At 37.8% G+C, this 27,708-nt stretch overlaps 1 protein-coding gene across 1 annotated transcript; it reads left to right on the top strand.

Moving 5' to 3' along the window:
* Positions 1 to 131: 131 nt before the first annotated feature.
* Positions 132 to 27,708, top strand: LOC149189424 (uncharacterized). The gene is made up of 2 exons (XM_089410231.1): positions 132 to 224; positions 25,942 to 27,708. The coding sequence occupies exons 1-2, from the start codon at positions 132 to 134 to the stop codon at positions 27,706 to 27,708; spliced, it is 1,860 nt and encodes a 619-aa protein (XP_089266357.1).

Raw genomic sequence — 27,708 nt, 5'->3', positions numbered from 1 at the left:
AATCTGCAGTAGATCTTTTGTATGCGGACAAGAATTCCTTTAGGGATCCAGGCCAACGTCATCCAGTATACAGGGGTGGCTTCCAAGATGGATTTTATGAGAACAAGTCGACCTACCCTTGAGAGAAAACGATGGTTCCAGTTTTTCAACCTCTTCTCAATATTTATTACAAGTCAAATCCAATTCACAATACAGTAGCCATGGGGTTTAAGACGGAAACCCAGGTACTTTAGGCCATCCTCAAAGTGATGCTTTTGGAAGGGAAAGAGTTGGCATGCAATTTTGGCTTCCTAATCTAGGATGTTTTCGCTTATAGATGTATGGAAAGAATCACATGTAAAATTTCAGTGTAACACATAAATGTGCACATAAGAAAAGAAAAAGTAAACACATAAAAGGCACAAAAGAAGACACCAAGGCTTGATAACGGAGTTCGTCCAATTTGGATTACGTCTCCGGGCCCAGCTCAACAATGGGGAGGCCTTTCTTATTAAATGGCATGAAAGAAAAGAGAATTACAATCATCAACTATCCACAAGAGTCTTATACCTCCAATTTGAAAGATGGCTGTGAAAATGAATGCTTGATATGGAGAGGTAAACAACACTAATGTGTCCGTAGCAATGAAAGGGGCTGGAGTCATGTAAAACTGTATAAACACAGACAAAGATGCTCTCTCGGCCTCCTGCCAATGAAACAGTGTGCTGCAACAAAAATTTCCTCCCCCCGTGCTCCTTCCATCAATCATGTTCTATAATGGGTTCTTTGGACAGAATCCCATTCTATTCGGAGCTTGTTTGGTTAACAATGGAGGCCAGTGTCGTGGAATGATCGGCGGGCGCAACCGCCTCTTTAAATCGCCTTTTTATCATTGAGGTGATAAGACTTCAACATCCCAAAAAACACTAAAAATCAGCCCCAAAACCATTTACCCAGACTTCAAAAAACACGAAATCGGGCGCATTTTCCGTATGGGGTCCAACCTGAGGTCGCAATCGGCATATCGGGAGTGTACAATACTGATTACCGGGAATGACCGACCGCCGATCTTTGATCGCCGATATTGGTGTCGGCCAATCGCGTTAGCATCCCCCTTGCATATCGCCCAGTGCCTTATCGCCGATCACACCCTACCACCGTCGATATATATATATATATATATATATATATATATATATATATATATATATATAAGGCCTCCGATCTGATTGTCTCCAATCCGTCGATCCGATTTAATCAAAGATCGGTGATCGGGGGTTCCACTGTACTTCTATTAAGTCTGCCTTTATGCAACCTTCAATTGCGATTTTGCCTTAAAGGCTTAAGACCCATTTTCAAGGGAAAAATCCTCATTTCCTTAAGGATCAAAGCAACCTTACTTTCGCGATAACTTCATCATTCGGACTCGGATTGAAGTACCATTTGCGTCATTGGAATCAAGAAGACGAGATCTACGCTTTGATCTTGAGTTGACTTCATTCCGATCACTTTTATATCTGATTTTTTCCATGCCATTGTATCTGAAGATCCACCTGGATCAATCCTCCCCATTGAGGAGCTTTTGGACTGCCAAAAGCTTTTCATTAGTCAATTGGCAAGTGAGGGAATTGTTCCCTCACTTTCTCTTTCTCTAGCCATCTGGCCTTGCTGGGGTGCATTCCCTTGAATCCAACTCGAAGGTATTCTACATCTCCTCGCCGTGAAGTCCTAGTTCTTCTGTTGAGGATGATGTCTTCGGGCAACTCATCGAGATATTCTGGTGCAAAATCATCGACGATAGGAACTGTGCCCACCTCATCAGTGTCCATGATCAAAGGTGGTTCATACAGCTTTAGGTTCTCCACATTCACTACTAAGTACATCTGCATATATACCAGCAAGTCAAGATGAAAGGCATTATTCCCAATCTTCTCCAATATGGTGAATGGTCCATACCAGATTGGTCGCAACTTCTTTCCTTCTCCCTTCATCCTGTCTTTGCTGATGTGGAACCACACCTTGTCACCCACTTGGAATTGATGGTCGACTCAGTGTTTATCATGTTGAGCCTTGTAACGGGCTTGACTTTTCTCTAATTGCTCTTGCATTGTTTGATGAATCAATTGGATTCGTTGAATGAACTCTTGAGCTTTGTCCCTATCATTATGTCCACTGGAGCCATCTTCCCTTCCAAAGACCATATCATAAGGGTCCTTTGGCAGGTAACCAAAACATGTCTCGAAGTGTGAATGCTGCGTAGATGAATGCACTGCTCGGTTGTAGGAATGCTATATATAGGGGAGGTGTTCATCCCACAACTTGGGATGCTTCCCACAATAGCCTCATAATAAGTGTACCATGGTATGGTTAACAACCTCTGTCTATCCATTGGTCTGTGGGTGAAATGCCATGCTTCTTTTCAATTTGGTGTCCATCATCCTCCACAAGCTAGTCCAAAACTCTCCAAGGAAGCGAGAGTCCCGATCTGACACAATTGATGTGGGTAATCCAAAGTGGACCCAAACATGCTGAAAGAAAAGAGAAGTAGTCTGCTCTGTAGTAATCTATTTTTTACAAGGCATAAGAATACACATCTTGCTGAAATGGTCAACGACGACATACAAATAGTCGTGACTCTTCCTAGACAAAGGTAAACCTCCTACAAAGTCCATTGACACACTTTCCCAAGGACGACTCGGAATAGGGAGTGGTGTGTAGAGCCCAAGTTTTCTATTAGAGGGCTTTGAAACAGAACACATCACACAACCCTTTACATAGCGAGTCACAATGTTTTTCATATGAGGCCAAAAACAAAATCTTTGTACATGAAATAAAGTCTTTTCGACACCAAAGTGTCCAAACACAAGAGAGGTGTGGGCCTCTCGAATTACATGTACTCTTTCTCCTGTGGGAATACACAATTTACCAAGGTGATACAACATTTTCCCCTGCAAGTGATAGTTGTCCACTTGTGAATCATGGGTTAGTTTTGCATAAACCTCCTTAAAGTCATCATCGTTAGCATATTGTTCAACATAAATTTCAAAAGATAACGAAGCATTATGCAAAATAACAGAAGCAGAAATAGGAGGGCGAGATAGCATATCGACCACTTTATTGCTAGTGCCCTTCTTATACTTTATTACCAGATGAAACTGTTGAAGAAAGCCCATCCACTTGAAACGACGAGATTGTTGCACCTTGGTTTGTGACTGAAGGTACTACAAGGGCTGATGATCTGTATGGATGATGGTCTCCTTGCCGATTAGGGAGTGTTTCCACTTTTTCACACTGTGCACCAAGGCATAAAGCTCCTTGTCATAGGTGGGATAGTTTATCACAGCTTGAGAAAACTTCTCAGAATGGTAACAAATTGGCTTCTTTTGCTGCATCAGTACAGCTCCCATGGCATAACCGCTGGCATCGGTTTTGATCTCAAATGGCTGTTGGAGATCGGGTAAGGCTAAGGCTTGCGCAGTGCTAATTTTTCCTTCAATGTTTCGAGGGACTTCTGCTATCTTCCTCCCCATTGGAAGGCCTATTTCACACTTGTCAATGTGTGCAAAGGTGCTGCAATAATAGAGAAATTAGCAATAAATCTCCTCCAATACTGGACTGCACCTAAAAAGATACAGACCTCGGTTACACTAGTAGGCTTAGGCCAATTTACAATTGCTTCAACTTTAGAGGGATCAATTTTTAACTGACCATGACCAACAATATGACCTAGGTAACCCAAAGAGGTTTTCCCGAACTCACACTTTGACAATTTTACAAAGAGTTTTTATTTCTTCAGCACATCAGGCACTTTCTTTACATGACTCACATGTTCAAACCAACTTTTGCCAAAAACTAGTATATCATCTAAATACACAAGAAAAAACTCATCAATCAAAGGCTGAAATATATCATTCATAACCCGCATAAAGGTGGCTGGAGTGTTGCAAAGCCCGAATGGCGTCACAATCATTCGAATAGCCCTTGCTTGGTCTAGAAAGCGGTTTTCCACACGTCCTGCTCCGCAATTCTGACCTGGTGATATCCACTGCGCAAATCCAACTTTATGAAATAAACATCACTTTTTAATTGGTCTAATAAATCATCTATGCGTGGGAGGGGATATCGATTTTTCACCAATATCTTGTTGAGTGTGCGGTAGTCCACGTACATCCTCCAGCTACCGTCTTTCTTTGGCACTAGAATGATCGGCGAACCACATGGAGAGGTGCTCAGCCTGATGATGCCTTGGTCTAGCAATTCCTGCACTTGCCTCTTGATCTCCTCCATTTCAATCGCCGACATCCTGTACATGTCGATATTTGGCAGAGGGGCATCATGCAATAGATGGATTTCGTGTTGGATTTCCCTCTTCAGAGGTAGTCCCTTTGGCTCCTGAAACAATTCAGTATAATTAGAAATCAATTCCATTAATTCTTGTTTATGCTTCCCATCGTAGCCCTAGAACGCATCAGCAAATTTGGCCTCTTTCTCCTTTACAACCATAAGCATGCATGTTTTACTGGAATTCACCAGTCGTTTCATTTGCCCAACGCTTACGAGGCTGGCATTAATCTTATTTTGATGAGCCCGCACTATGTATTCTACCCCATCCTTGGTGATGTGATATTTATTCTCATGGCGGAAAAAGACTGCTTTTCTGTCATACAGGTATGGGCTCCCTAATACCATGCCACAAATATCCAGTGGTATTACATCCAACTCTACTTCGTCTACCAGCTTAGACGCAATCACGAATTTGACCTTGCACTACTGGGTTACATTCAATTTTGCTTTATCATGTATCCATCTCAGCAGGTAAGATTTCGGGTGTGGTTTTGTCTCTAAGCCTAGCTTCTTTACCAGGGACTCTGCAATTAAGTTTGCTTGGGACCCAGTGTCAAACAGAGTTTCAACCTTGGTATGATTTACTACAACTCTGATATGAAATAATTATATTCTTTTTCTATCATTCGAAAGGGACTCATCTACAACACTGGTGCTTTCATGCGAATTAGAATCAACAGGAGGTGTAAGGGTACCTTTTGTTCCCGCTGCTGTGACCAACACTTCATCTCCCGAATCTGATCCAAGGTCTTGCTGTGCCACTGCCACTGTTTCTGCTTCACTTTTCCTCCATACTTCTTTGGATGCCTTTTTGGGTGTTGCTTCCAACAGTGATCATCATCGTGGCCTTCCTTCTTGTAGTGATTGCAATAAGGTCGATTTCCTTCTTTGGTTGCTACTGTTTTCTTCTCCTTCCCTTTCCATTTCACTTTGGATTTTCCATTCGGAGGTTTGAACGGTGGCTTTCTGGACTAATCCTCTATTTCATTCTTGCCCCTGTTGTTAATATGAATTGCTTTCACGCTGGCTGAATCAATAGTGGTTGGTTCAAACAATAACAATGAATGCCTAATATAACTATGCAGTGAGCCAATATACTTAGTTACAACTTCAGGTGCATCAAGTGCAATACCCAAATTTAGTGCTTGCTTCCTAAATTCTTCTGTAAAACTTTGAACATCCTGCCCTTTGCCTTGCCTTAAATATTTCCAATTCATCAAAGCTTTATGTTTGTATCCTAAGGGATAAAACTGTTCCTTTAACGCAGAAGTGAAATCAGACCATGAGGAAAAGAGCTTACCCACATTTTTACTGCTCTACAATTTGCTCTCCCACCAAACGAGAGTTGTGCTGCCCAGCCGTAGAGAGGCCAGCTGGATTTTCACCTCATCCTCTATGATTTGCTGAATCCTACAGTAAACCTCAATTTGCCTGATCCAATTGTTAAGCTTCTTTGTGTTACTTTCGCCATTAAACACAGGAATATCAAATTTAACATCTAATTTAAAAAAAGGTTTCTTAGATGCATCCTTTGGATTTCTCTGATTATGGTGGTGAGAGGAAGGAGAACCTTCACTACCAGAAGGAGAAGGAGGGGGTTCTTCTCCACCATCCCCATGTGTTGAACCTTGTCCTTCTAGATTTCTCTCCTCTGCTTTTTCCAGCCTTAAAACTAGCTTACTGATGTTCTCTGCCATTGAATAGAAAGTCTTTTTAAACTTACGCTCCTCTTTAATATGAGCTTCATCATTCATCCATGTTTCTTCTCCAAGGTGCACGCCCTACTTCTAGATCGAAAGGTTCTAGATTCCCTTCACCTCTTTGAAGCCTGCCTCTTGTTAGCATGCAAACATGCAATTCACATCTAAAAAGCCCTGCTCTGATACCACTTGATCCAGGATGTTTTCGCTTATAGATGTATGGAAAGAATCACATGTAAAATTGCAGCTTAACACAGAAATGTGCACATAAGAAAAGAAGAAGTAAACACATAAAGGCACAAAAGAAGACACCAAGGCTTGATAACGGAGTTCGTCCAATTCGGACTACGTCTCTGGGCCCAGCTCAACAATGGGGAGGCCTTTCTTATTAAATGGCATGAAAGAAAAGAGAATTACAATCATCAACTGTCCACAAGAGGCTTATACCTCCAATTTGAAAGATGGTTGTGAAAATGAATGCCTGATATGGAGAGGTAAACAGCACCAATGCATCCGTAGCAATGAAAGGGGCTGGAGTCATGTAAAACTGTCTAAACACAGACAAAGATGCTCTCTCGACCTCCTGCCAACGAAACAATGTGCTGCAAAAAAAAATGCCTCCCCCCGTGCTCTTTCCATCGATCGTGTTTTATAATGGGTTCTTTGGACAGAATCCCATTCAAATTGGAGCTTGTTTGGTTAACAATGGAGGTCGGTGTCATGGAATGATCGACGGGCGCAACCACCTCTTTAAATGGAATTTTTAATCGTTGAGGCGATAAGACTTCAAAATCCTGAAAAACACTAAAAATCAGCCCCAAAACCATTTACATGGACTTCAAAAAACATGAAATTAGGCGAATTTTCCATATCGGGTCCGACCTGAGGTCGCAATCGGCATATCGGGGGTGTACAGTCCTGATTACTGGGAATGACCGACCGCCGATATCAGCGTTGGTTGATCATGTCGGCATCCCCCTCACATATCGCCCAATGCCTTATCACTGATCACACCCTGCCACCGTGTATATATATATATATATATATATATATATATATATATATAGGGTCTCCGATCAAATTGTCTCCGATCCGCTGATCCGATTTAATCAAAGATCAGCGATCGGGGGTTCCACTGTACTTCTCTTAAGTCCGCCTTTATGCAACCTCCGATTGCGATTTTGCCTTAAAGGCTTAAGACCCATCTTTAAGGGAAAAATCCTCATTTCCTTAAGGATCAAAGCAACCTTCCTTTCGTGATAACTTCATCATTCGAACTCAGATTGAAGTACCATTTGCGTCATTGGAATCAGGAAGATGAGATCTATGCTCTGATCTTGAGTTGACTTCATTTTGATCTCTTTGATTTCTAAGTTTTTCCATGCCATTGTATCTAAAGATCCACTTAAATCATTTCCTGGGGTGTTGTATATGAGAGAGTAATGGTGGATTTGGTATGGTTTTCTTCCATGCCAGTGGCTTTTGCAAAGAGTTTAAGAATGTCATGGAAAGAAGATGAGTCCCGTAGGCTGCCATCGAGGAAGATAAGGACATCATCGACAAAGAGTAGATGGGTGAGGTGAAAAAGGTCATTCATTTGTATTCCATGTAATCGTCCTTCCCTATTGCCTGTTGCAATAAGTCTATTGAGGGCCTCCATAACAATTAGAAAGAGAAGTGGGGAAAGAGGGCATACTTCTTGAATGCCTCTCTCAGCATGAAAGAAATGTGGGGCAGAGCCATTAATGAGAACACTGAAGGTTGCCGAGTTAATACAGCACATGATCCAGTTGATGAAGTTAGGGGGAAAACCTAGATGGGTGAGGATCATTTTGAAATAAAGCCAGTTGGCCTTATCAAAAGCCTTGGCAAGATCAATTTTGAGAATGACTCCTTTGTTCTTTTTGAGATTGATAGAGTTTAGGGCTTCTTGTGCAGTTCCAATAGCTTCATGTATTTGTCAGTTCTGAAGAGTCATTGTGCATTGATTCTATAGGTATGCTATATTCTTACCTAAAAAGGTACCATGCAGTGCAAAATAGTTAACAGAGAAGTTATTCAATAATGTGGTGAAATATTGGGGTCTTCCATTGAGCATTGTGTTGGATAGAGATATAAGATTCATGGGGAAGTTTTGGACCTCACTATTCAAACTTGTGGGGATGTATTTGCTACATAGTTCCAACTTTAATCCATGGAAAAATATACATATGTAGCATATCAAATCCCTACTAAAGGATTACCTAAGGCATTATGTGAGGGTCAATTGGGATAATTGACTAGGCCAGGGTTACATGGAGTAACCTCTTGTGGAGAAGGAATTCAATTGTGTTGTCACTATCATGCACATGACATTAGCTCTGCAACTAAAAAAAACCTCCTTGAAGTCTTAATCCTCTAAATATGTCTCTATGTATGCATCATGGGAAAATGGATGCATGTGCATCGGAGTTTGCAAAGTTGTGATCTTTAATGCAAAATTGCCTCTTCTTATCTAATAGATTTTGACCGAGAACATTTGACCATGAGCTGGAGCTTAGATTTTGTGACTTGAGTGAGGACATGGAGGTTGGAACCATGAGTTCTATTACAATAAATCTATTCATAAACCATCATCAAAAAAATAATGCATAATAATATTTAATTTGTTAAAAATAAATGAAAATGAGAATTTCTTAATCATAAAATCTTAAGTATGATATGGTATTTTATGAGATATTGTGGTAAATGGAGTGATAGAGGAGTAGTAAGAGGAAGAAAAAGGGATGAAATAGATGTCTAGAGATGATATTAATGGTAAAAAATCAATGACCCAACAAGTGGTTATTATGATTCTTGTTCATACAATAATAAGGCTTCCCAATGTGCATCCTTCCTTCCATTGGTCCAATTAGTTTATGGAGGTTTGAAGAGAACGGGATTAGTGAATATAAGACCATTTAAGAGAATTGAACCACAAGAAGAATGGATGTGGAGCTATGACATCACTCTATAGGTATGGATCTTGTGGATGTGTATATTTTTTAATTGTTAATGGAACCTCATCTCTACCACTCCCATTTACTTGTTTTGACCTAGTGTTAGTATTTGAATGTCGCAAGCCTCACATCAATAGGACTGATCCATAAACCAAGAAACATGTTGCAAACCAAAACTATATGTAGAGAATGATTCATGCATGGACCATTACTTTGGAAAACCTTGTGTAAAGAGGCGCTAAACACATGATCCATACCAATTCCCACAACACACCATTAATGTCTGCATATTGCCCCATTTCTTCTACACTAGTGAAATTAAACATCCCAAAACCTTCTATGATGAACTTATTAAAGAGTTTCATCATGCCTTGTGTTGAATAAGATTTGCAAGGTGATTACCTAAGTTCCCAAGTGATGTTTAATGATGCAACCAAGTGTCATAGTTAAATAAACTATGGAATATAATGGATTTGAATAGATTTGTTAACTTGCAAGGTGCCTTATGGTCTATGTAGCACTTGAGATGCCAAGGAGTCTAATAGACGATTATGAGTGTATATCATATGGAAGGAATGAATTTCACGGAATGAAGCTATTCTAGCTTGAAATCTCTTAAAGATAGATTGAAGCTTCAGATCCATGGGGGAAGTGGACATGTACATATGTCATATGGTATTATTAGAGTCCCATAGAATGATGAGTTTGCAAATATGTATATTTTTGGCAAGTTTGATCCATTTTAACAATGCATAAAGATCCACTTGGTTGTTATAAGTTGTATCTAGACTCAGGGGGTATGTTAATTCAATTTTTCCTTTGGGTGAAAGCACAACCCCCCCTCCCCAACCAACCTCAACCCATATGCGTTCCATCCTTTGGTTTTGTTTGCATGCCCCATAGAAGCACAATACATATGTATATTATTAATTTAACCATTAATAAAAATCTTTTTTGAAGGAAAGTTTCCATCCCTTCTTATGGGGAGATGGACTATAAAGCTTATGTTAGAGGTTGAATTGTGAAAATCCTATTTCTTATGGCAAGGATAATTTGGATTTATAGACCAAGTATGCTCAACCAACAATGATTTGACACACTCAACTACTATTTCATGCTAGTTATGAGAGGTATGAAAAGTGGTCTTGTTGTTAGCTAGCCAAATCCTCCAAGAAAAGTACTTTGGGAGAGAAATCCAAGGTATTTTAAGCAAATCCTTCCATTTAAGTGGGTTAAGATAATTCTTATGTCATGATGATAGATTTATGGAATTTGTGCATATACGATAGATGCACATGCATAGAAGATGCGTATATACAGAGGATATTTGCATATATAGAAGCTACACTTATATAGAAGTTGCACATATACAAAATTCACACAACTTCTATATATGCGCTTGTATCATATATCTTCCGTATATGTACTTCCATATATGCACATATACCAAGGTTGCATATATACAGAGGTTGAAGTTGTGCACAATTTCTGTATATGCGCTTATATGGAAGTTGTGCATAAAAGATAGATGCACATATAAAAAAACTATGTATATATGAAAGTTGCGCATATATGGAAGATGCACATGTTTTCTGTATATACACAACTTTCATATATGCGCAACTTTCTATATACACATATCTTATGTATATGTGTAACTTCCATATATGTGCATATATTTTGTATATGTGCAATTTTCGTATATGCACATATACAAGCGTTGTGCGTAACTTCCATAATATGTATATAAGACAATCTCCATACATACACAACTTCTGTATATGTGCATATCTTCTGTATATGCACAACTTTCATATATGTGCATTTCCTCTATATATGCGCAACTTTCGTATATGCACATACATTGTATATGTGCAACTTCCAGATATGTGCATATACAGAATTTATGCACATATACAGAAGACATGCACATATACGAAAGATGTACATATATGGAAGTAAATGCACATATACAGAAGATGCACATATACATAATTTATGCGTAACTTCAACTATTGTATATGTGAAATTTCTGTATATGCATAACTTTTGTATATGTGCATATCCATTTGTGCATATACGAACAATATGTTCATATACAAAAGGTGTGAATATATGGAAGTTGCACCTATACAGAGGCTAAAGTTCTACATAGATTTCGTATATGTGCATATATTCTGTATATGCACAACTTTTGTATATGAACATATCTTTTGTATATGTGTAACTTTCGTATATGTGCATATGTTCCTTACATGTGCAACTTCCATATATGTACATATACAAAATTTGCGCATATACATAAGCAGTGAGCAAATTTCATAATATGCATATACGACAACCTCAATATATGCACAACTTTCGTATATGCACACATCTTCTATATATACACAATTTTTGTATATGTGCAACTTCCATATATACACATTTCTTCCATATATGTGTAACTTTCGTATATACACATCTTTTGTATATGCACATCTGCTGTATATGTGCATATATAGAAGTCGCACAACTTCTATATATGTGCATCTTTTTTATCACATATTTTCCGTATATGTGCAACTTCCATATATGCACATATCTTCTGTATATGTGTATATAGGGAAGTTGCACATAATCTTCCATGCATTATGTGCAATTTATTTAAATATGATATTTTGCATTTTCTCCCATGGAGGGTGCTCATGTCTTGATATGTGTGTAGATAAAATAATTCATGGTGGCATTACAACATCCATTTGGTGGTTTTCATACATGAAGGTACAAAGACAATTGAGGTTGGTTGTGGTTGAATCATGTGAGACTACATAAATGATGGATATTATTGTGTGGGACTCTTGGGAAGGACACTTAGTATTATTTTCCACCTTCAAGCTAACTTCAAGATTAATAATGGAAACTATTGAGATGATGGTGGCTTATCATGACATAGGATGGCACAAGTGGGATATGTTTTTCCTTCCATCTCGTTGAATGCATGTGTATGTTGAGTTGATATGTTGTCTTCATACAATTTTTTGTTTGTTTAGCGAAACTCCTCTGCAGTTTTTTTGGTTCCTTAAGGATCAAAGAAACCTTCCTTTCGTGATAACTTCATCATCTGGACTAGGATTGAAGTACCGTTTGTGCCATTGGAATCAGGAAGACGAGATCTATGCTCTGATCCTGAGTTGACTTAATTCCGATCTCTTTGATTTCTAAGTTTTTCCATGCCATTGTATTTGAAGATCCACCTAGATCATTTCCTGGGGTGTTGTATATGATAGAGTAATGGTGGATTTGGTATGGTTTTCTTCCATGCCAGTGGCTTTTGCAAAGAGTTTAAGAATGTCATGGAAAGAAGATGAGTCCCACAGGCTGCCATCGAGGAAGATAAGGACATCATCAACAATGAGTAGATGTGTGAGGTGACAGAGGTCATTCATTTGTATTCCATGTAATCGTCCTTCCCTATTGGCTGTTGCAACAAGTATATTGAGGGCCTCCATAACAATTAGAAAGAGAAGTGGGGAAAGAGGGCATCCTTGTCGAAGGCCTCTCTCAGCATGAAATAAATGTGAGGTAGAGCCATTAATGAGAACACTGAAGGTTGCCGAGTTAATACAACACATGATCCAGTTGATGAAGTTAGGGGAAAACCTAGATGGGTGAGGATCATTTTGATATAAAGCCAGTTGGCCTTATCAAAAGCTTTGGCAAGACCAGTTTTGAGAATGGCTCCTTTGATATTTTTGAGATTGATAGAGTTTAGGGCTTCTTGTGTAGTTCCAACAGCTTCATGTATTTGTCGGTTTTGAAGAGTCATTGTACATTGATTCTATAAGTATGCTATATTATTACCTAAAAAGGTACCATGCAGTGAAAAATAGTTAACAGAGAAGTTATTCAATAATGTGGTGAAATATTGGGGTCTTCCATTGAGCATTGTGTTGGATAAAGATATAAGATTCATGGCGAAGTTTTGGACCTCACTATTCAAACTTGTGGGGATGTATTTGCTACATAGTTCCAACTTTCATCCATGGAAAAATATACATATGTAGCATACCAAATCCCTACTAAAGGATTACCTAAGGCATTATGTGAGGGTCAATTGGGATAATTGACCAGACCATGGTTACATGGAGTAACCCGTTTTGGAGAAGGAATTCAATTGTGTTGTCACTATCATGCACATGACATTAGCTCTGTAACTAAAAAACCTCCTTGAAGTCTTAATCCTCTAAATATGTCTCTATGTATGCATCATGGGAAAATGGATGCATGTGCATCGGAGTACGCAAAGTTTTGATCTTAAATGCAAAATTGCCTCTTCTTATCTAACAGATTTTGAACGGGAACGTTTGACCATGAGTTGGAGCTTAGATTTTGTGACTTGAGTGAGGACATGGAGGTTGGAACCATGAATTCTATTACAATAAATATCTTCATAAACCATCATCAAAAAAATCATGCATAATAATATTTAATTTGTTAAAAATAAATGAAAATGAGAGTTGCTTAATCACAAAATCTTAAGTATGATATGGTATTTTATGAGATATTGTGGTAAATGGAGTGATAAAGGAGTAGTAAGAGGAAGAAAAAGGGATGAAATAGATGTCTAGAGATGATAATAATGGTAACAAATCAACGACCCAACAAGTGGTTATTATGATTCTTGTTTATACAATAATAAGGCTTCCCAATGTGCATCCTTCCTTCCATTGGTCCAATTAGTTTATGGAGGTTTGAAGAGAAGAGGATTAGTGAATATAAGACCATTTAAGAGAATTGAACCACAAGGAGAATGGGTGTGGAGCTATCACATCACTCTATAGGTATGGATGTTGTGGATGTATATATTTTTTATTGTTAATGGAACCTCATCTCTACCACCCCCATTTACTTGTTTTGACCTAGTGTTAGTATTTGAATGTCACAAGCCTCACATCAATAGGACTAATCCATAAACCAATAAATAGGTCGCAAACCAAAACCATATGTAGAGAATGATTCATGCATGGACCATTACTTTGGAAAACCTTGTGCAAAGAGGTGCTAAACACATAATCCATACCAATTCCCACAACACACCCTTAATGTCTATATATTGTCCCATTTCTTCTACGCTAGTGAAATTAAACATCCCAAAACCTTCTATGATGAACTTCTTAAAGAGTTTCATCATGCCTCGTGTTGAATAAGATCTGCAAGGTGATTACCTAAGTTCCCAAGTTATGTTTAATGATGCAACCAAGTGGCATAGTTAAATAAACTATGGAATATAATTAATTTGAATAGATTTGTTAATTTGCAAGGTGCCTTATGGTCTATGTAGCACTTGAGATGCCAAAGAGTCTAATAGACAATTATGAGTGTATATCATATGGAAGGAATGAATTTCATGGAATGAAGCTATTCTAGCTTGAATTCTCTTAAAGATGGATTGAAGCTTCAGATCCATGGGGGAAGTGGACATGTACATATGTCATATGGTATTATTAGAGTCCCATAAAATGATGAGTTTGCAAATATGTAGATTTTTGGCAAGTTTGATCCGTTTTAACAATGCATAAAGATCCACTTGGTTGTTATAAGTTGTATCTAGACTCAGGTGGTATGTTAATTCAATTTGTCCTTTGGGTGAAAGCACAACCAACCCCCCCCCTCCCCCCCCCCCCCCCACCAACCTCAACCCATATGTGTTCCATCCTTGGGTTTTGTTTTCATGCCCCATAGAAGCACAATACATATGTATATTATGAATTTAACCATTAATGAAATTCTTTTTTGAAGGAAAGTTTCCATCCCTTCTTATGGGGAGATGAACTATAAAGCATATGTTAGAGGTTGAATTGTGAAAATCATATTTCTTATGGCAAGGATAATTTGGATTTATAGACCAAGTATGCTCAACCAACAATGATTTGACACACTCAACTACTATTTCATGCTAGTTATGAAAGGTATGAAAAGTGGTCTTGTTGTTAGCTAGCCAAATCCTCCAAGAAAAGTACTTTGGGAGAGAAATCCAAGGTATTTTAAGCAAAGCCTTCCATTTAAGTGGGTTAAGATAATTCTTTTACAATGACGATAGATTTATGGAAGTTGTTCATATACGATAGATGCACAAACATAGAAGATGCGTATATATAGAGGATATGTGCATATACAGAAGCTACACATATATAGAAGTTGCACATATAAAAAATTCACACAACTTCTATATATGCGCTTGTATCACATATCTTCCGTATATGTACTTCCATATATGCACATATACGAATGTTGCATATATACAGAGGTTGAAGTTGTGCACAACTTCTGTATATGCGCTTATATGGAAGTTGTGCATAAAAGATAGATGCACATATACAAAAACTATGTATATATGAAAGTTACGCATATATGGAAGATGCACATATTTTCCTTATATACGCAACTTTCATATATGCGCAACTTTCATATATACACATATCTTATGTAGATGTGTAACTTCCATATATGTGCATATCTTTTGTAAATGTGCAATTTTCGTATATGCACATATACAAGCGTTGTGCGTAACTTCCGTAATATGTATATAAGACAATCTCCATATATGCACAACTTCTGTTTATGTGCATATCTTCTGTATATGCACAACTTTCATATATGTGCATTTCCTCTATATATGCGCAACTTTCGTATATGCACATCCATTGTATATGTGCAACTTCCAGATATGTGCATATACAGAATTTATGCACATATACAAAAGACGCACATATACTGAAGATATGCACATATACAGAAGACATGCACATATACGAAAGATGTGCATATACAGAAGATGCACATATACAGAAGATGCACATATACATAATTTATGCGCAACTTCAGCTATTGTATATGTGAAATTTCTATATATGCATAACTTTTGTATATTTTCATATCCATTTGTGCATATACGAACGATATGTTCATATACAAAAGGTGTGAATATATGGAAGTTTCACCTATACAAAGGCTGAAGTTCTACATAGATTTCGTATATGTGCATATATTCCGTATATACACAACTTCTGTATATGAACATATCTTTTGTATATGTGTAAATTTCGTATATGTGCATACGTTCCTTACATGTGCAACTTCGTATATGTACATATGTGAAATTTGCGCATATACATAAGCAGTGAGCAAATTTCGTAATATGCATATACGACAACCTCAATATATGCACAACTTTCGTATATGCACACATCTTCTATATATACACAATTTTTGTATATGTGCAACTTCCATATATGTGTAACTTTCGTATCTACACATCTTTTTTATATGCACATATACTGTATATGTGCAACATCCATAAATGCGCATATGCAGATGATATGTGCATATATGAAAGTTGTGCATATACAAAAGACATATGCATATACAAAAGATGTGCATATATAGAAGTCACACAACTTCCATATATGCACTTTTCTTCTGTATGTGCGCAACTTTCGTATATGTGTATATAGGGAAGTTGCACATAATCTTCCATGCATTATGTGCAATTTATTTAAATATGATATTTTGCATTTTCTCCCATGGAGGGTGCTCATGTCTTGATATGTGTGTAGATAAAATATTTCATGGTGGCAGTACAACATCCATTTGGTGGTTTTCATACATGAAGGTACAGAGACAATTGAGGTTGGTTGTGGTTGAATCATGTGAGACTACATAAATGATGGATATTGTTGCGTGGGACTCTTGGGAAGGACACTTAGTATTATTTTCCACCTTCAAGCTAGCTTCATGATTAATAACGGAAACTATTGGGATGATGGTGGCTTATCATGACATAGGATGGCACAAGTGGGATATGTTTTGCCTTCCATCTCATTGAATGCATGTGTATGTTGGGTTGATATGTTGTCTTCATACAATTTTTGTTTGTTTAGCGAAATTCATCTGCAGTTTTTTTGGTTCCTTTGTGGTCATTACCTTTATTTGGATCTTTGGATGGAGGGGAGAGGTGGTCAATGTGATGCAAGACTCAATAAAAATTCCCCTACTTTCAAGCTTGGTGTTGGCTATTGACATCACAAGTAAGCTATAGGCGCTAGTGTGCTAAGACACACTTATTGAATTGAACAATTGTGTCAGGTCACATTGTCTCGAAAGAACAATTATGATGGGGCTAATTCACAAAAAACGCAGGAAATAAGCCATGATCATGCTCATAATTCAACTTTATATAGTCAAATTATATTCTAAACAAGACAACAAGAGTCGATTTTAGGAGTCCTAATAGGCCATGGCAAAGAAAACCTCGTTCCCCAATGGAGTCACCAAGTTGTTTTTTGGAAAAATCCCTTCTGTGAACAGAAGCGATCTCCCTGGGTTCAATGGCTTAACCTACAAACAACCAAAAAAAATATAGTATCTTTCCCTAGAGATATTTGAAATATAAGAAGAAGAATTACTTGCTATTCAGTGCAAGCTTCCTTCTTCTCTCCACCTTCTCACTTTAGCTCCAACTTTAACTCTCGAAAGCAAGACCTGCAAATCAGACAAGACAAGAAAAGATATTGAGATATACAACGCGATATATTCAAATAACTGTAAATAAGAGATCAAGGAGTCTTATTCTACACATGTATAATTGAAAACTTGATGTATGGGAAAAATATTGCACTTTGTATTAATGATAAAAGAAAAAGATTGCAACCCTTGTTGAGGCCTTGATGGTGTGATTCTCTCCCAACCTTCTCATCTTTTCTTTGCCACAATGATAAAACCTCCAATCTCACCAATACATAAGGATGGATTATGGACCTCCAAACTCACACTGACAGCATAAGGGAAAAATTAGAGTCTCCGAAATTCAACCTAGACTCTATAGTAGGTACTGCTTTTATAGGGAAAATGAGGAAGTTTCAGGTCCACTATACTAAGGCTAGATCCACTTTGAAAGGAGGTAAGTTCCATGGGATAAGGGATAAAGACTCATTAGTATGAATTCAAGGTCATATTCAATAGAAAATAGATGAATAAACCCTCAAAGCTTCTAGAGGGAGAAGTTTTGAATTTATATTTTATTTTTCTTCAATTTCAGGTGTCATCGCACTTTTATTAAAAGAAACTTGTGATGACCAGTGCAAGTTACTTGTGTGCAACCACACCTTCGCAGGTTGTCATAAGACTAAGTGTGATGGAGTCTTAAATTAGAGTTTTGAGTCAATGCAATCCATGATTCTTGTAACTTTTGGAAATAGTTTTTCTTTTGGCCTTGCAGAGGATTGATGCAAAGTGTGATGGAGTCTTATATTAGGGTTTTGAGTCAATGCAATCCAGGATTCTTGTAACTTTTGGAAATAGTTTTTCTTTTGGCCATGCATAGGATTGATGCAAAGTGTGATGGATGACAAGAGATCTTGGTTTAGGGCCTTTTGCTTAAGTGCGGCAAAATGGCCTGTAACAAGGGGTATTCATAGAAAAAGAGATGAAATGATCTATGGTGAAGGGGGGATCGAGACTATGTGGATAGAAACATGTTGGGAAAGTTTCAATTAAACTAGAGATTCATAGACACAGTTTTGGTTGTGGGTGCACATGGTGTAATGCAAGTAAGGAAAATAGGTGGAGTTGCAGAGTGCTCAGGATTCTTGGTAAAGGGTGGAGACTTGTTATTCTCTCGATTCTTGGTTTGTAGAGGGTATTCTCTATGTTTCTTTGGTTGAAAGTGAAAATCATAGTTAGATAGTAATGCATTGTAGATTCCAAATAAAGAGTGGATCCATAAGAGGTGGTAATGCCTATTTCAAGTGAGTGAAGATAGGTGGTCTCTAGATTCCCAGAAGAAACTGAATGGATTTGATTTTATTCCCTTTAGAACTTATCCTCATACTCTGAATCTAGCTTGGGGGTGGTTGACTACAAGAAATAATTGTAGTATATTCAGCCTAAAGTTGGGTCGAGAGTTGAAGTCCTACTCTCAATTTCCAGTGGATTTTTTCATAAGATAATTTGTTTACTTATGTCTTTGTACAAGCTGATGCTATGTGAATGATTAATATTATTATATAGTGTGTTATCTTGATGAGATGTGTGTGTTAAAATATGTATTGATGAGATGTATTCTCCTTATTCTCATGGTATTGGGACTTGAGGATCTCAACGTGACTGTTATAATGATGGTGAATTATATGGCTTGTTAATTAGTTGGAATGTTAGTATGGTAATTGATATTCCATGTCCTATTTCATATGTTTCATTTAGAGTCTCCATGTTAGGAGGTTTCCGTTTAAAGTTTTTTCTAAGTATGTTATATGGCTATGAAGCTTGCAGGTTCACAGGCTGGAAATTCCATTACCCATGGAATAGTAAGGATAAGTTGTATTTTGCTACATTAGCAAACTGTTGTATTGTTGCAGATGATCCCATAGGGTGTCGATTCCATGATATTGACTATGTAAATGTCTGGATGAAAGCTAGGATTAAGTTCTTATGAACTTGTGCAATCATTGTTGTTACAATGCGTGAATGCATCTTAATAATCCAAGGGATTGATTATTGCATTAAGGCATGGTCAAGACAGAACCAGGATCTTGGAGAACCCTGGTTGAATGCCTGCAAGGATTATAGAAAACCCAGAAAGTATTTTTGATGATTAAGGTAGATAGCCTATAGGGGTTGTTGCACGATCCAGTTTATTCTAAATTTCAGTAGATGCACACACACATTTTCTAGTTATGTGTTGTATAACTAATACATGGCAAGATAGGTTGGGCCCAAACTTGGGTTAGTTCGGAGTGGGGCCAGGTTCAATATTTCTAACACTACATAGTGAGGTAGGACCCACATTTATTAAAATATTAATTTCAGCACGAAAATATAGGGTTTGGGAGTGTGGTGGTTCAGAGTGCATGAATTACACATGATAGTTTGAGGCTCATATGTGGGCCAGGGGCCAAACTAGTCTAGAAGTTGAGGAGTCTCGAGGTTGGGCGTGTGAAGTGCACAAAGTTAGTTCGACGCCTGGATTTGGGCCAAGGGTTGATATAGTTCAAGATTTCAGGCTTCTAGAGGTTCAAGGCACGTGAGGTGCAAGTTTAACTTGAGGCTTGGATGTGGGTTAGTAATCGAAGCAGTTTAGAGGTTCAGGACTTTAGCGAGTTTCGTGTGTAGCCTTTGTAACTATGTACGAACTTTGAACCACTAAACAAATGCATGTCAATAAATTTTGTTGATATGATGTGGCTAGTGTATATGAATTCCACATGGGTGCCACTTGGTAGGTCTTGTCTACCTAGCAAGGTCCTATTGGTGAAATTTGAAAAGGACATAATTTGAGATCTAGCTATCAGATTCTGATGATATTTATATCGTAGGAAATCTCTTAGCGAGGTGAATGTGATGGGGAAGCCCAATATTAACTCTGCTAATTTTGGGGAAAGGAATAAATTATGTAACCCCATTTCCAAAGTAAGACAATGGAGGTCAAGTTGGTGATAAGTAACACCTTATAATGAGTGTGTTTAGGCTGAGGAGGTGGAAGGGAGCATTATAATGAGTTTGAGTTTTGAACATTGGTTGACTTACAAAATGAAACTAATAAAATCCACTAACACTAGCATGACTTTAATTTTAATTAAGGAAGGACATGGGGGTGGGATTTGATTCAACCTTGGCCACCTTATAAAATGAAACCATTAAAATCCAATCACACTACTAGGACTTGACCTTTAATTAATGAAATACATAGGGGTGGGATTTAATCTACTTATGTGTGCATGAGTCACAATAACAACTTTAATATATTCTCTCTACGTGCAACTACACAATCAAGACTACATCAAGGAGCCCTCATGGCTTCAAGGCTAGGTCCTCAAAGGAATTGAACCTTTCCCATGGTAAGGTATCCCCATGGCTTCAGGGTGTAACCCAACATTCAATGACTACCTCAAGGTGACCCCATGCCTTTAAGGCTAGCCCCTCAAAGGAATTGTACTTTTACCAATGGTAATGTACCCCCATCGCTTCAGGGTTAGACCCTTGAAGGAATTGAACTTTTCCCAATGGTAAGGTACTCCCATGGGAATTGAACTTTTTCTGATGGTGAAAACTCTTTGTTTTCCACCATTCGATCCAAATTTACCATTGAATTGAACTTCACCCAATGGTAAGGTACCCTCGTCACTCTTAGGGGGATTGAACTTTGTCTAATGGTGAAAAAATCCTTGCTTTCCACCATTAGTGAAAAACACCCCATTCATTGGTGGAAAACACCTCACTTTCCACAATTGGATCCAACCCCTTATGAGAAACAATCAACTTTCAACAACCATATCCAACACTTTGAGATTTTTTGAATTGAAGGTGATGAGTATGGGCTTTCATATGAGACCATTTAAAAACACCTCACTTTCCACAATTGGATCCAACCTCTGTCAGCTTATTTAAATTAAAGGAAATAAGTGTGGGCATTGATATGAGAACATTTAATATAACCTTCGTGGGTGCAATAGGAATTGAACCCATTTAATATAATATATTTGGGTGAAATCATAGGAATTGAACATTGCCCAACGGTTAAAAGCTAAACTTCCAACTTTGCACCATTAGATTCATGTCGTTAGGAAGTAAAAATTGTTGGACATGGGGTGGGCTTTCACCATTAAATTCAACTTTATTGGGTTTAAAAATTACAGGAGGTGGGGGGTGGGATTTCATCCATTTATGTGTGCACATGTTATGGGCTTGCACCATGGACTCAACCCTTCATTATTCAAAGGCATAGGAGTTGACTTTGATCCACTTATATATACACAAATTGCAAGACCATATAATATAATCTATATAAATACAACTACATATTATACTATCATTATTTTATATTTTTTTAAATAGTTTTTTTAACAATAATATAATCATAAATTATACTAATATTTATCCATGAATCACATGGATCCATTACATTAGTCTCCTTCAAAAAAATCTTGAATCACTTTTTGTGAGAAATAGGAAAGGTTTTAAAATCAATGGCAGCACAACACGTTAGCATTCATTTTAAATTCCACGAAATTAAAATTACTCCTTTTCCAAAAAAAAATTACATTCAACATTGCACGCTGGAAACGATGGAATTCATCCTAAATCCCACGAAATATGGAATCCTACCCTTGGCGACAAGGCAAGTCGGCAGAAGACGATTCCTTCTAATAGTGAAACAAAAATGGTCAGTCGACGATTAGCAGTATGTTGGGTACGCATTAATTATGATATTTAATTTTTAATGTTATTACTCAAAAATGTTGGAATTCTAACCCCAAAATTGTAGATTGAAAGGTCTTTTTAATGTTTATTGAATAAATATTTTAGATTTTAATACTATTGTTAAGGATACAATAGATTTTAATCACATAACAATAATTCATATAAAAATAATAAATATAAATATAATAATAATTAATTAACTAATGGTATATAAGCAGGGCACCTGCGTAGGGTATATAAGCAAACCCTCATTCTCATTTGTAATCATCTCTGATATTACATCAATTCAATATATAATATTCAATATACAGTTACATGTCTTACAATGGAAATTTATGTCTTTGAAGTATTTTAAAGATTTCCGTTGCGTATACGAACCTTGTTCGTTACAAAGATACATTACATTAGTCTCCCTTCAAAAATCTTGAATTGCTTTAACTGAGAAATAGGAAAGGTTTTAACCAAGTCATTAGCGGACATATATTATCTCCAAATTGCAACATATCATTATCCATACATAGCCAAAATTCCTCCTCGTAGAAAAATCAATGGCAACACGGGTTGTGGCAACATGTTAGAAGTCACTTTAAATTCCACGACAAACAAATTCCTCCTGCAAAAAAAAATGTGGCCAACACAGCATGATGGTCACCTTAAAATCCAACCCCACGAAAACAAAAGTGTAAATTGGAGATTTACAGATTCTTGATATGGATTCATGCCCTTAGCAATAAGACAAGACAGGAGACGACAATTCTTTTAAACGATGAAACCAAAATGTTCAACCAACAAATAGCAGTATGTTGTTGTTAACATTAGGAAACCCATTAGATTTCGAGGTATTGTTCAAGGCAACTTCACCCTTGTCTCTCATTTTGTTATCGAGAAGATAAGGAGGAGAAAAGAGAATCAATCTGGAATCATCCACAGAAGTACATACTTTTATTCCTTAAACAAACATAATTTTGGCACTCAATTATTTATTGTACAAATAAGTGATGGATCGAATAAGAATCATGCACTCCAATAAAATGAATGGAAGGATCATCCTTAGCTTAACATGTATACATGTTGCATATGGATAGATGATATGTACTAATAGTAGATAGAAGTGAAATAACCTAAATATTCAATATTCAAAATATTTAGGTTGTCAGGCATGAATATTCAAAATACGATTGACCCTTCCTTGATCTATCCCACCCCTTTCATGTTATCTTAGAGGCCCTGAATACACTCTGTGAATGAATAAATGACAAACCTACAACACAAGGTGCGAGCGAGGCCTTAAATACTTCGATGAGAGAGGTAAATAACAATAGGTTTTCTCCGTTACAAGATGAAAATTTGTATGTAGCTCTTACCTGTAAGCATGGGCACACAATGCTAGCATCCCACACTCTAGCCATGAGTTCAATGCCTGAGAACGTGTTGAAGGCTCGAAAATATCTTCCTCAACATCGGGGAAAACCACCCAGTCGAGAACTTAGGCAGCTCCTTTTTCGTTTGGAATAGTGGCTCGAGCTGGGTTTATGGGACCAGTTTCCCTTAATAAAAGATAAAAAGTGGATGTGAGATATAAGTGTGGAATTTATTATGTAAATGAAACTAAAAAAAAATACATAGACTTAAATTATCTATCCCAGGAAAGCTTTTTCTTTACATGTGACTTATAAAGATCTCACATTAAACATGATAATATAGATCATCAAATCCTTTGTGAGGTTAAAATATATAAAGATAACTAATTTAATTAAATAGTTAATTAAATTAGTTGTTGAAACACATCACACATATCAGATATCATTGTTCATTCATATACTTAAAAGATTTCAATTAAGCACATCAATAGTGATAAAGCTTAACTACTTGCAAACATGTATATGATAAAAACAAATACAGTAACCATTCAAATCATAAACATAGAACTAGTATTCAGATAATAGTACATGATAAATGTTAACTTTGCTCATAAGTGAAATAGTAGTGTTTCCTCTTTCTATTAATATTCCTCCAAGATAGAGTAAACCAGAAGCTTTCTTGCAGAAATTCCAAACCCTTCCTTCATAACAATGAAGGGGATTTATTGTTCATAATCAAAACACAAATCTAGAAAAGTGCCATAGAATGATGAAGTGGTTTTAACAAACCATACTAAAAATAAATTAAAAGACAATAATTGATTGCAGTTACAACAACTTGACTATCTGTTCGCTATTGAATCTCGCATATTTGTCGTTTTACTTTTAATTAAGGTGGATGATGGAGTCGTATACACATATGTGAAGTGAATAACGCCTCTTTACGTGTTGAAAGTAAATGAATAGTGGTGTTGGAGAGATGTCTCAGTATCAACCACTGATTATAAAATTTGACAAGGAAATGCCAATGGCATTCCAAGTCAATTCTTAGTAGATCTTTGATTCTCTCAGCCTACCTTTTTTATGATTCTTGCCATACTTTAGTCATCAATTTTACATATGGCAACAATTTTAGGAGTTCTTTAGCCAAAGGATTGATTTGTTGCCAACAAGTTGGTCTTTCTCAATCTCTGTTACAACAATATCTTCAGTTTAGAACTGCTTTGTGGCACATGGAAGAGAGTCTTCGGAAATCTTGGATCGAACTGTTACTTTCTCCTTATCGACCCTGGGTTCATCCTTGTTTAAGTCAAACAGAGGTTAATAGTTCTTTTATTAAAATTAGACAAAAGTTGAATTGAAATATAAACATAAAAAACTTCCTGCAAAACTAATGAAAACAAACTTTTTAATTATTATAACAGCAGCCCCATAGGGAAGTGACAAGTGGAAAAAACCGTATGGTATCAGAGAAAGACTCATTGCAACTTTTAAAATGAGATAACATGAAAAACTTGCGATATAGGTAGCTCCGATATGGAGCAAATGCGAAACCATATTCAACTCTCTTTTATAACTATATTGGATCCACAATATTGTAGCTTTGTTTTGGCGACGCGATATCAAAGCGAAGAGTATGTTGAAGATCAACGATTCAAGAAATAATATCAAAGACCGGCGGATGGAGGATATCGGAGATCGACGCATGGAGGATATCGAAGATCGGCGATTGGGGCTTTGGAGATCAGTGACATGAGCATCGTCTTAAAAACACCGATATTGAAATCTCTGATATCCTACGTGGCAATCCTATGGGGTCAAGCTTTGTTGTTACGCCGTAAGGCGTTTCCCTTTGGGATTAACTTCCTTGTATGCCACCGTGTAATGTTTTGAGCCGTTGATCCGTTGTGTTAGACGATTAGATGCTTGTTAATCGTTCGATCAATGGAAGGTAGGTGGAACGGTTCAATGGAAGGTAGGTGGAACGGTTCGATGAGTCGGATGAGTCGGCTCTGGCTGAGCAGTCCAGGTTCGTGGTGTTCATCATGGCGGACGCAATTCTGAGATGCTCAAACAGCCTGGGCTGTAGCCAGACCTGCTGGCTCTAATGTGGCTGTGGATGCTCAATGCTGAAGCCTAGAGTTGGATGCTCAATGCTGAAGCCTAGAGTTGAGGAGAGGGATGTATACTGGGTTCTCAAAGAGGAGTTCAGGGCTGAATTGAGCTATTCCTGTTTTGTCAATAAATGATCTGCGGGTGATCTTGATTCTACTGGCTGCCATCGGAGCGAACCCACTAAACGCGTCACTGGACCATGAATTGTACTCGAAACACTGCCAGGAATTCGTTCCTGCGCCAAAAGCCGTCAACAAAGAGGGGGGCTTATTCAACGAAGAAGCCCACGGATTGACCTTTTACCACGCTTCATACGAGGGAGGAGATCCGATCTTTAACCAGAGTGACCTCACACGGTCGAATTCCGTCTCGTTTTCCGTCTCTGATCTGTGGCAAACCGAGCGGGAAGACGTCTTCCAATTCAAGGGGCGTTTAATGGTTCAAAGCAAGAGGTATGGAGCAGCTGCTATCAATCGTCACTTTCAGAGGCCACCGTCCCATTTCAAGTTCGCTCGCCCGCCGCGGTGGATGTCGAGAGGTCGAGTGTTGGTGATCTTTGCAGAGGGTTTCTACTCAAATTCATCGCAAAGGATATGTATGCTTGGATTGGGTGAGAGGTATTTTCTGAACGGTTCTTCTAGGACTTTCTTGGCTTCTGTTAAGTTTTCTTATTCCAAAACGAGCACCCTTGTGAGTGGTTTGATCAATGGGACTGTAGAGAGGTTAGATAAAGAGAATTCCTTCGAGCCCATATCAATTTATGCAATGTATGATGGGTTTTATGAGTACACTAGGGTTGAGGATGCCAAAAGGGTTTGTTCAGTCAGGAAGCCTGATGTTTTGGATGCCAATAAAGATATCTTGAAAAGTGGCACTCTCTGTAATTTGCGCTCGTTGAGAAGGCCTCTAGATTTGGTGTGGAACCGTGAGTGCAGTGGAAGGGATTGTAGTCCATTCAATGTGAGTGATCGAGGATCGCTTCCGAACAGTATGTTGATTGAGAATTTGAAATGTACTCCACAAGGGCAAGTGCATGGGTTTTTTCGATTCTCCAATCTGTGGAATTCAGGCTTGAGGTTTACCTTGCCAGAGATCATGTTGACTGGGGAGGGTGTATTTGATGCTGAAAAGGGTCAATTGTGTATGGTAGCCTGCCTTATTGAAAATGGCGGAAGAGTATTGAAGAAGCTTTCTGAGGAGGATTGTGGTATCAGCATTTCAATGCAGTTTCTGACGACTTTAACCGTTGTGGATAGGTATATGGTTGTGGGTCATGTTCAGAGCCAGAAGGGTAATATTGATTCTATGTATTTTAAGAATTTTACATTCAAAGGTCCTGCTGGAATCGATCGAGTAATGGGAACTATCATGAATTTGCCCAATTTGCAGTACAAGTATACGAAACTTGACCAGGTGAGGAAGGTTTGTAATAAGACATTCGCGGAAGGGGAGATGTCTTTGGTAAAGAATCAGGTAAGAAGGTACCCAGATGGGTCCTCCTTTGGGGATCTGGGTTTTGATGTTTCCGTTGAGAATTCTGGGAAGTGGAGAATGCAGGGTTATGCGTATCCATTTACCGTTGGAAATAGATACGAGAGAGATTTGCAGCTTCGCCCCTTAGACAGAGTTGTTGCGACACATGGATTTAATCATGGGGGTGGCCCGTTGAATGTCAGCTACAATTTAAAATTTAGGATGCCCTTTCGACAGAAGTGGGACGAAACCTCTCAAGCCACTGAATCGTTTGTATATTTCTCTTCTATATCAGCAGAGGGCATATATAATCCTCTAACAGGATTGTTGTGCATGATTGGATGTCGCCATGTTGGCTCATCGGGGAGGGACATTGAAGGTGATATGGATTGTCAAATTCATATAAAGGTCAAGTATGCTTCCTTAAATCCGGAGCAACATTCTAAAGAGCATATTAGTGGGACTTGTCTCTCTTTCACTAACGGCTGCTGTCATCTATATCCAACTCGTGCATGTTAG

This window comes from Pinus tabuliformis, chromosome 3_1 (genome assembly GCF_031772625.1).
Source record: "Pinus tabuliformis cultivar Carrire ecotype Pingquan chromosome 3_1, CPIR1, whole genome shotgun sequence".
NCBI classification, from domain to species: domain Eukaryota; kingdom Viridiplantae; phylum Streptophyta; class Pinopsida; order Pinales; family Pinaceae; genus Pinus; species Pinus tabuliformis.
This window is presented reverse-complemented; position numbering and strand designations above follow the sequence as displayed.